We start from the raw sequence: 11,229 nt of genomic DNA on the forward strand, positions 1-11,229 counted from the left end.
TCCCCTTAAAAAAATATTTTTTGAAAACTTTGGCAACAACCAAATTTGAATGATTTTCTTTGTTATGCTTTTTAAAGAAATTTTTTAAAAATATATTTTTAATGAATTTTAAGACCGTTGCCCACCTTGGGGCGGTGTTGTATTGTAGAGGGTTGAGTACTTTTTGATGATTTAATTTAAAATAAAATTAAAAGTTTATTATTGTTTTCTTATTTGAATTTGAGCCAACTAGCTTGAACGATGCATTTTTTTATTTAAACTTTTTCCACGATTTAAATAAATTCTTGATTTTGTGTCTGCCTGTGTGGATCAATCGGACCGCGCACTGGACTCACAATCCAGAGGTCGCCGGTTCGAATTCCTAGGCAGACGCGACAATTCTAAGTGTTAATAAAGGTATTCGGTGCCCTCTCACCGTGCCATACCTTCACACTTAGGAGATCCGGGAAGTGGAGTCTTGCCGCAAAAAGAACGATACACGCCTGTGGATCCGTTGACCAAACTGCAAGGTTAAAGAGGGCCACATTATAAGGTGTTACGTCGATTCAGTTTTTTTTCCATGATTTTTTTCAGAAAATTGGTAATACTGACAAAAGAACTTTGACCAAACAGTGCCATAGCTCAATAGATGCCAATTTGTTATATTAAAAACTGGGATTTAAAAAAGATAATTTTGCATTCCTAAATATCTGATAAAAAAAAGTCCAATTTGAATAGGGATAATGTTTTTAGCGTGTAACAATTCGTTCTGAAAAGTCTTAAGCAACCTTGTCGGAGGCACCAAACCAATCTGAAAATCCAGTCTCGATTTATAGATTTTTAAATATTTTAAAAGCCTTTTTGTTTAGACAACTGCCAAAATTGTGTGGAGACTTATAGGGGATAGGGGTGAGACGGTCAAAAACAAAATAAATATTTTTTTACCCTTCAGCGTAGTTAAACTTTTCCATGAACCTCTTTTTTATAGAAATGATCGGAATCGACATCGACAGACTTTTGAATTGATTAAAAAAATGTGATTTTGAGGCTTTTCCGCATTCAGGGGTAAGACAGACAATTAGTTTTGGAACTTAGATAACTAATGGAAAAATATATCAAAATGGATACTTGTATCAGATACTTCTACAACTTTGCCAAAGAGAGTATGGTGCTAACTTGCTCCTGAAAGAAGATATAACGTCCTCAACACTCGTCTGAAACGTTATTTTCGAGCAAAAAACTCGTTTTAGACGATTTTTGAACACGCTGTATCTATTTCTAGGGGCAAGCACCATACTCTTCTCGGAAAAGATGTAGAGAACATTCCGGAGCATCCAAATATGATTCCGGTTATGATCAATACCAAAATCCAAAAAAATGGTTTTCCCCATACAAATTTATATGGAAAATTGAATCGCTTTGCGCAAAGTGAGGACAAAACCAATCGCTCCCAAGCATAGAAATAGCTACCTTTTTGATGACATTTTGGGGAAGAATCTTTTGAGACAAAATACCTAAAGATCCTTGCACACAGAATAAATTTTCAAAACATTTGATCAATATTGAGAGAATTGATCATATAAATCAATAACAATGTTGTGAAATTATTCACCTTATTGGCTGATCACAATATGATTACCAACAATACCTAAAATAAATCATAAAAATTATGGTGCAAAACCGCGCCACCCTGAAATGCGCCCTTACCAATAAGGTTGCACCGAAACTTCTCCTCTCCTAACTAAGTTAAAGACTGGTGCTGCAACACACTGCTGCTCCTAATCAGCACCTCGGCATCTCGCATTTTTATTCACCATCAAACATCGTAAAACTTGGTTCTCGCCAAAACCTTTATTGTGCCCTCGCGTTGATATTTAATTTTTCCGTTCACGAGCGCGATCTCTCCACCTTGGTCGGTGGTTGGGAACTCGGCCACGCTCGCACTGCACTTTGAGTCGGGTTGCTGTTTAGCGTGTAATTTGTCCATTTACCTGGCCGATAAATCATTATCGATAATTCCCCCTCCCTTTGTCCTCGTTTCTCCGGTTGGGGGTGGAAATCTACCGTTTTGGATCTGTGTGCAAAAGTGCGATGATTGCGGTGTGGTGGTCGCTTAAAAAGGCACGTCGAACCCATGAACCATCCGCATCTTGAAACCACGACCTCCATTCCCCTTCCCCTTCCTCACTTTTAATGGGCTTAGAACGCGCGAAAATATTGACGCTTGATGGCGTGGAAAACGGCTGATTACCTGGCTCGGCCGTCACTTTGAGCCACAAAATGCACGGTTAAAAAAGTTAGTAAAGTTTTCGTCCAACATGCTTCTGTTTTAAGTGAGTTTTTCTAACCGTGCAACAAGGTACAGGAACAAAACTGGCAGTGGTGTAACTTGAACTCAACGCTCGAAGGCACTGTGTCATTAGAGTAAATCTCCTGCGAGAGAAGTGCCAGGCGATCAGGTTGGCACACTCTGAGTAGAGTTTAAAGAGAGTTATCGTAATTTTCTAAGGGTAAGACCAGAGACGTCGTTTAAAGTCGCTCTTCTTAAATTATTATTTTTATAGTTTAGTTGAAATCTGATTAAGCCAATTTTACATAATTATTTATTAAAATTTCGAGTACGAGTTTAACATTTAGCATCAAAAGAATGTGTACCATTTTTTCAACTCAATAATAATAGTTCTTCGCCAATTTTTTTCGTATATTCATTAAATAATCCTAAAATATGATGATAAAAAATGATTGTCCAGGCTCTTTTTTGTATGGACAAATGTCCCCTTTAAAAGGGGGTCAAATTTTTAAAATTTCCCTTTTTTTGATTTTTGAAAAAAAATTGAATATTTGAAGTAGGTGGTCTAAACTATACAAGGAATTGCAGACACCAATAATATTCACAATTGGGTCCCAAATTTTAGCTTAAATTGGTGATATTATTGTTCACAACGATAAAGCTTATTTTTCTGAGTACAGTTCAGACTCGATCGAAGCCTCAATTAGCCAAAGTTTTGATGATCCGAAGATTTGTATGAAATTTCGAATAATTGAATCATGGATAAATGGATTTTAGCCAAGTTATTATGGTTGACTGCCAGCTAAATAAAAATTTGTTTTTTTTTTTTTTCAAAATACCAAAAAAGTTTTGAAAAAGTTGGTTGTGTCGATCATGGCCGTTCATCGCCACCTACGACAGACACAAACGACAAAACAAACAAAAAAAATAACTTTTTCAAATCTTTTTTTTTTTGTAAAATCGCGACAACCCCTTATGTTTACATCTCAATTTTTTTTTAAATTGTCTGCTCTACAACTTTGTGGAACATTGTTACACGCAAAAAAAAAGATGAAAAGTTAGAAGAAACACGAAATTTGAAAAAGAAAATTATTGTTCTAAATGAAAAAAATGACCTCTAGGTTATTGCAGATTCAAAAATTACATTAAATTTTCCATGAAATGACATATAAAAAAAACAGTCGAGTAACGAAAATTGGCAGAGTTCTTAAAACTTTTATTGTGTGTTTTTCAATGAGAAATTTGTTTTTCGAAATTTTGAGTTCACCATCAGATCGCGTCTTATTTCACATAAAAGTCCCTTTGACACCAAATTTCCATCTCATCACCCTTTCAGACTGCAGTTTATTGAAAAACATGTATTTTTTTGCATGTTCAAAATTTGAAGGGGTCATACCGCCAATCTGTCAATTTTGTGATCAGGGACAAAAGTTACCCCTTAGGACAAAGTTTCAGGCAAATCGAAGAGGGTTTGAGGCAACTTTTCCCGATTTCGTGTGAGTTGGTAGAGAACTACCCAATTGTAATTGTAATTGTAATTGTAATTGTAATTGTAATTGTAATTGTAATTGTAATTGTAATTGTAATTGTAATTGTAATTGTAATTGTAATTGTAATTGTAATTGTAATTGTAATTGTAATTGTAATTGTAATTGTAATTGTAATTGTAATTGTAATTGTAATTGTAATTGTAATTGTAATTGTAATTGTAATTGTAATTGTAATTGTAATTGTAATTGTAATTGTAATTGTAATTGTAATTGTAATTGTAATTGTAATTGTAATTGTAATTGTAATTGTAATTGTAATTGTAATTGTAATTGTAATTGTAATTGTAATTGTAATTGTAATTGTAATTGTAATTGTAATTGTAATTGTAATTGTAATTGTAATTGTAATTGTAATTGTAATTGTAATTGTAATTGTAATTGTAATTGTAAATGTAATTGTAATTGTAATTGTAATTGTAATTGTAATTGTAATTGTAATTGTAATTGTAATTGTAATTGTAATTGTAATTGTAATTGTAATTGTAATTGTAATTGTAATTGTAATTGTAATTGTAATTGTAATTGTAATTGTAATTGTAATTGTAATTGTAATTGTAATTGTAATTGTAATTGTAATTGTAATTGTAATTGTAATTGTAATTGTAATTGTAATTGTAATTGTAATTGTAATTGTAATTGTAATTGTAATTGTAATTGTAATTGTAATTGTAATTGTAATTGTAATTGTAATTGTAATTGTAATTGTAATTGTAATTGTAATTGTAATTGTAATTGTAATTGTAATTGTAATTGTAATTGTAATTGTAATTGTAATTGTAATTGTAATTGTAATTGTAATTGTAATTGTAATTGTAATTGTAATTGTAATTGTAATTGTAATTGGGTCATTCCATCTGAAGCGGAACAGCATTTGAAAATTGCCCTCTCCGATCCTGCTCAAATTTGGCAGGGCTGTTGATACTATCAAAACATGCAAGAATCCGGAATTTCATCCAAATCGGACCACCCCCTCCATTTTTGTACCTCCCCAAAAAATCGACTTTTTGGCGATTTTTGACCAAACCTCCTAGTTTCAAACGACAATAACTCTGGAACCACAAATCTTAGAGGGTCGGTCTTAGACTCAATTTTGAAGGAAATAGGACGTAGAATCCATTTCCGTGATCAAAATTTTGATTAATTTATTTTTTCTACCTGTATTGCGCAATTGAAAACTTTAAACGGTCGTATCTCAAAACACCCCAACTTATTTTTTTTATTTGACCTCACCATCGTGTTCCCCGGCCAATTTTACATAAGAATCACTTATCGACAAAAATGAATATGTTTCGTTCCAGAGATATCGAATTTTAAAGTTTTGTGTTTTCGAGATTACCTACATCAGCTTCATTCGCCGCATCTGCTAGAAGCACACAGGCGGGCTGATCAATAACTGCTACCTGGCCATTTATTGAAATAATATTTCATCATAAATAATCTTTATCAAATTGGACAAAAATTGACTGTATAACACTGTAGGAAACTGGAGTTGAATCACGATTGTGCTCAAAAAAAATGAATGAAGTGAATTTCTGTGCTAACCCATAGGACATAGCAATAACGCGCACAGTAAAGGGCAGAATTGGATTCCGACGGAGCGAGCAGGAAAATACAATTAATCTTGTTAGTAACACTGAACAATAAGTGCACGATACATTACTGAGTAAAAAATATGAACTAAAATTTATAAAATTTGTGTATACGTTGTACTCTAGTGAAGGCCGATCACAAGGAGCAGGAAAAGGATTTATGGAAAGTATAAAACTGAAAAATGTAAGAAAATCACAAAGTTTGATCTGCTGCAAAGCGGCTAATTCCCCAAATTTAGTTGCGATGATTTCGACACCGTCCGAACAACAGTATTTTTTCTTATATCAATCTTGGATTCTTTTAATTAAATGGAGCTGGCTCACAATATAAGAATTGATTTAATATGATCAATCTTTTAAATCATAAATCGGATTTGCCAAATTATGGTAAAGTGTCACTAATAAACTATAATAATAATAATAATAATAATAATAATAATAATAATAATAATAAAGCAGGTTTTGGGGTTTTTGCTGAATGGCACTATTTTGCTACCGCCCATGATAAAGGCCCTAGTCATGGCTTCGGAGGTACTCTAAAACGGTTAGCAACACGTAAAATTACCCAATAAATATTCCTTTCACAAAAATAGATTGATCAAGATAGGGGAACAGCATCTAATTCCAGCGTACCTCTACTGTTGCCATATCAGCGCTTTGGCATTCAATCGAGTGATAAATAGCTCAATAATAAGTGAACAAGCAAGTTTCTACCAAAAGTTTTGCAAAATTTGTTGTTTAAATAGTGCAAATGAGTAAATTGGACGAAACTAGGAGCGAGGACTTAACCTGCCAAACATACTAGAATTTCTAGGTATTAGCTATATGAATAACTATTTGCGTAAAATTATAAAAATATAAATTAAATTAATCATCTCCCAGAACACCAGGTAGCAGTTATTGATCAGCCCGCCTGTGTGCTTCTAGCAGATGTGGCGAATGAAGCTGATGTAGGTAATCTCGAAAACACAAAACTTTAAAATTCGATATCTCTGGAACGAAACATATTCATTTTTGTCGATAAGTGATTCTTATGTAAAATTGGCCGGGGAACACGATGGTGAGGTCAAATAAAAAAAATAAGTTGGGGTGTTTTGAGATACGGCCGTTTAAAGTTTTCAATTGCGCAATACAGGTAGAAAAAATAAATTAATCAAAATTTTGATCACGGAAATGGATTCTACGTCCAATTTCCTTCAAAATTGAGTCAAAGACTGACCCTCTAAGATTTGTGGTTCCTGAGTTATTGTCGTTTGAAACTAGGAGGTTTGGTCAAAAATCGCCAAAAAGTCGATTTTTTGAGGAGGTACAAAAATGGAGGGGGTGGTCCGATTTGGATGAAATTCGGGATTCTTGCATGTTTTGATAGTATCAACAGCTCTGCCAAATTTGAGCAGGATCGGAGAGGGTAATTTTCAAATTCGCACTTTTTCGTGCACAGTTGAGATGGAATGACCCAATTGTAATTGTAATTGTAATTGTAATTGTAATTGTAATTGTAATTGTAATTGTAATTGTAATTGTAATTGTAATTGTAATTGTAATTGTAATTGTAATTGTAATTGTAATTGTAATTGTAATTGTAATTGTAATTGTAATTGTAATTGTAATTGTAATTGTAATTGTAATTGTAATTGTAATTGTAATTGTAATTGTAATTGTAATTGTAATTGTAATTGTAATTGTAATTGTAATTGTAATTGTAATTGTAATTGTAATTGTAATTGTAATTGTAATTGTAATTGTAATTGTAATTGTAATTGTAATTGTAATTGTAATTGTAATTGTAATTGTAATTGTAATTGTAATTGTAATTGTAATTGTAATTGTAATTGTAATTGTAATTGTAATTGTAATTGTAATTGTAATTGTAATTGTAATTGTAATTGTAATTGTAATTGTAATTGTAATTGTAATTGAAATTGTAATTGTAATTGTAATTGTAATTGTAATTGTAATTGTAATTGTAATTGTAATTGTAATTGTAATTGTAATTGTAATTGTAATTGTAATTGTAATTGTAATTGTAATTGTAATTGTAATTGTAATTGTAATTGTAATTGTAATTGTAATTGTAATTGTAATTGGGAGGTTTGTTTGTAAACATCACGAGTTATCATGAATTCACGCAAAAAAAACGTTTCGAAACACTTACGAAAAAAAGCTTTGGACATTGTTATGAACAATTGTTCATGATTTTTTTGAAAACAGAATTTATTTTTTGATAATATTTGAAAAAAACAAGAACTGGTTACAAATTTTAGAGATACATTAGTTTGATAAAATGTAAATTTAAATTATGCATAGAAATATACATTGATTCAGGGGTCGATTTTATAGGCAAAAAAACAAAAAGTTCATAATCAAGGCATATTCCTTCACTTCCTTCCTACGCCCCTGGGCCCACTTTTGCAATCTTACCTGAACCCTGGCCCTTCTTGCTGCGTTACGGTCTCGTTGTGCGCTAACGACTATCGCAGTCTTGTCTCGTCATCACGCCATCCGACGACGATCCTTTTGCACCGCGGTGCAAGCCTCTAAACTAGCTCTAGTCACTAGAGAGGGTTGTGATCATTATCAGCTCGGGGTGTAATGCAAAATTGCAATCGGTTGAAGCGGGTTGTTCTCTCCGCGTGCGACATGGGGATAACTGGGCAAAGCGTTTGACCTTTTTGCATTTTAAGTGATATTGAATGGTTTCAAAGTGGCTTATTGGTAGGTTATGATCATAATTTTATTTCCTATCAAGAATTACTTTCAATTGTAGAGGTTATCCACTTTGTGAAATACGTCACATCCAAAAACATTGAGTAATGCGACTTATCTGTGCCAATTTCTTCTTCAATCGGAATTGCCGTGAACAATAAACCACGAAGGTACCAACTGTTTCCATTGTGTATTGCTAAACCAGTGCCAATATCAAATAGCTCCGGTCCAGTGCCGTTTTTAGCGCCAGCACAAAAAGTCTGCTTGTCTCTGAAAAGTTCTCTAAACTCGACGTGATCCTCGACGCAGTCAGTTTTTGACGCAATTGGCATTGCGATACCTTGAAGTTTATCACCACGATTATACCCTCCAAATGACACCACAAAGCCGCTTTGCTTGAGGATCTTATCTGATGGAGACTCCACCTGCCACAGACAAATAGGTTGCACATACTTGGTAAACTGGAGACGACCCTTCAGCTTGAATATTGCGAAGCTTATTGGATTTGTTCGGTTTCCAGTGTAGGGAAGTGCTGCCTGAATGGGCATTTCTTGCGTCCAACCGTCAGATTCCCCAATGGCTGGATGACCAAAGCGAATTCTGAGATCTGCTGGAGCTTCTTTGTAGAGAAAATAACCTAGCATTGTTGTTATTACATACTGGTTAGTCAAAATAGTAACTCCAAAGACTTCAGTTCTATTCAATTCAATTTTGATTGAACTCCAATTTTCACTGTACAGAGTTCCATGCCAAGGCCATCTAGCACGTACGGATCCGTCCTGACGTTGACCACACATGTCATCTGAATAAAAATAACATTTGTTCAGTCAAATATCTTCAAAACAATCAAACATTACTCACGCAAGGAATCGTCCTCGAATATCTGCTCAGTGGTCTGTTTGATCCAAGGAAGATACGTTTTAACGTTGGTGAATGCTCCGTACCCATCACTTCGACATGACCCGTCAAAGTTCCCCGCTGCAATAGAAACGATCCCCACCAAGGACCAGTAACATCCCCCCAAAGTACACCGCTGAATAACCAGTCCTCCTCCGCTGTCTCCATTACAAACACTTGTCCCGTTCTGATGTCCCGCACAAATCATTCCGGAATCCAAAACTCCTCCATAAACGTCTCGATCACTCGCCAGGCAATCGATGTGGCTGATGATCGGCATGCTGGCTGCCTTCAACATATCCGGTAGATCACCATCCTCAGTCCTTCCCCATCCCACGACCATTCCAGAATCCCTACCAGACACCTCCAAAGAGTTCAAGCATATCGGCTGGATGTAATCCGAATATCCTACACTGCTCGTCAACTCCAACAGAGCAATGTCGTTCCTCAAACCAGCCCATTGACCTTCCGAAGTCACGCCATGAATCTCGTACACCGAGTGTTGCTGAACATTTGGTCCGGCCAGCCGCCTGTTGTGCGATCCCATTGACACAATCAGACGCCTCGGATTAATCACGTAACTATCCTCACTTTTCGTACAGTGAGCAGCGGTCAGCACGTAACTGCGACTGATTAAGCTACCACCACAGGCGTATTCCGTCACAGTACGGGACTTCTTATGGAACAGTGCCACGTGCCACGGGAATTGTCCTGGATAGGTGTTGTATCCACTGGTGATCAGCTCTCGGGTTTTGATCTTTTGAAGTCCACATGTTTTTGCAGTCGAACTCTTTCCTGTACAGAAAATTAAAGCTACTAGTATTGAGATTAATCGCATTCTCGACGATGTAGACTAGGCAAAAGTAATCGAGCTACTGCTGGGATGTTATGAATTGTACATTGCTCAATCTTAAACCACTGCTTGTTTTTATTTGGGGGAATCCCTGTCCATCGCATTAAGCTGAGAAAAAAAAAACAAAAACTTTTTGCTGATAATACAGAGCAACACTGATTGAAGCTTCAAGGTGAGTCATGCGAGATTATAAAATAAATATGTTTGTAGGGACGCACTTTGATCTATTCTATTCTATCCTTTTCCTCAGAATGCCATTCAGATGAAATCCATTCTCAAAATGAGCCATTCGTCTGAATATACCATTTCCTATAAATGATAAATGTTTTTTTAAGCGTCCAATTTCCCGTCCCGGGAATTGCCAAGATTTCCCGAAAAAAATATTACCCGTTGCAATTGCGTAAAAACGGTATTTCTGGCGTCCAATTTTCCCGAGTTTTAAATTTTCCGAGAAACGGGAAAAATATTTTTCAAATCCCGGGAATTCTCGGAATCCCGGGAAATTTTTGAAACAGTCAAAAAATCTTTTTTTTTTTGTTATATTTGTTATGTTTGTTAAGCTTAAAATCATAGAATTAGCTGAATACAATTATTTGGATATAATCTACAAACTACAATATCTTTGGAAATCGGTGTACTAATTGTTTTGTTTTGTTTCTGTTTTAACCGAAATAAATTATAAAAATAATAACATAATGCATTTTTTTTTACTTAAACAGCTGTCTTAATTCGATACATTTGCCCTGATTTGCCACATATTCCGGTGTTTGATGAAAAATAAAAATTATTTTTAATTTAAAATCATGAATATCCTTAAATAATACCAATGGGACTGCAGTCTTTTCAAAAATATATAAAATTAAATAGACAATATTTTGCGGATCTGTAATCAATTTCAATGCTTTTAAATACTTATTGATAACTAAGTATCAATCTATTTTTAAGCCAAATCTGAACTTCTGATTTTTGTCACATTCGTGAATTCCCGGGACAAAATATTAAAAAATCCCGGGATTCGGGAATTCCCGAGATAGACGCACTAGGTATTCCAAGTGAAAAGCTGTTTTTAAGGTAAATTCAATGCCTATAAATTTATTCCTGAGCTCAAACCAGTAAAATTTTTTCTTGAAAAAATATTTGCTATGAAAAATATATTTACTTAAACTAAAATATCATCAATGTTATTATTTAACATATTCTCTCCAACTGGTCACAGAAACAAATTTAAAAGCAATTCAAAAAAAAAGCAATTTTATAGTTTTGATTTTCTGTACGAATTGAAAGACAGCTTATATATTAATGAAAATTTATGTATCGTCTTGAAGTTGTATGTTTTCTTACGAGCAGTCAAGGCATTAATTGATT

At 34.2% G+C, this 11,229-nt stretch overlaps 1 protein-coding gene across 1 annotated transcript; it reads right to left on the reverse strand.

Moving 5' to 3' along the window:
* Positions 1-7,800: 7,800 nt before the first annotated feature.
* LOC6032116 (serine protease 53) lies at positions 7,801-9,878 on the reverse strand. Its single transcript, XM_038254616.1, has 2 exons — positions 8,976-9,878; positions 7,801-8,916 (listed from the first exon to the last, which is right to left on the reverse strand). The coding sequence occupies exons 1-2, from the start codon at positions 9,847-9,849 to the stop codon at positions 8,153-8,155; spliced, it is 1,638 nt and encodes a 545-aa protein (XP_038110544.1). The 5' UTR covers positions 9,850-9,878; the 3' UTR covers positions 7,801-8,152.
* Positions 9,879-11,229: the final 1,351 nt, after the last annotated feature.

This window comes from Culex quinquefasciatus, chromosome 2 (genome assembly GCF_015732765.1).
Source record: "Culex quinquefasciatus strain JHB chromosome 2, VPISU_Cqui_1.0_pri_paternal, whole genome shotgun sequence".
In the NCBI taxonomy this organism is placed as follows: domain Eukaryota; kingdom Metazoa; phylum Arthropoda; class Insecta; order Diptera; family Culicidae; genus Culex; species Culex quinquefasciatus.

Excerpts from the sequence above, each read along its gene's own strand:
- LOC6032116 (XM_038254616.1), bottom strand. The coding sequence starts at position 9,849 with ATGCGATTAATCTCAATACTAGTAGCTTTAATTTTCTGTACAGGAAAG. Across the intron at positions 8,917-8,975 it reads ATTCGAGGACGATTCCTTGC|ATGACATGTGTGGTCAACGT; the intron begins GTGAGTAATGTT and ends ATTTTTATTCAG.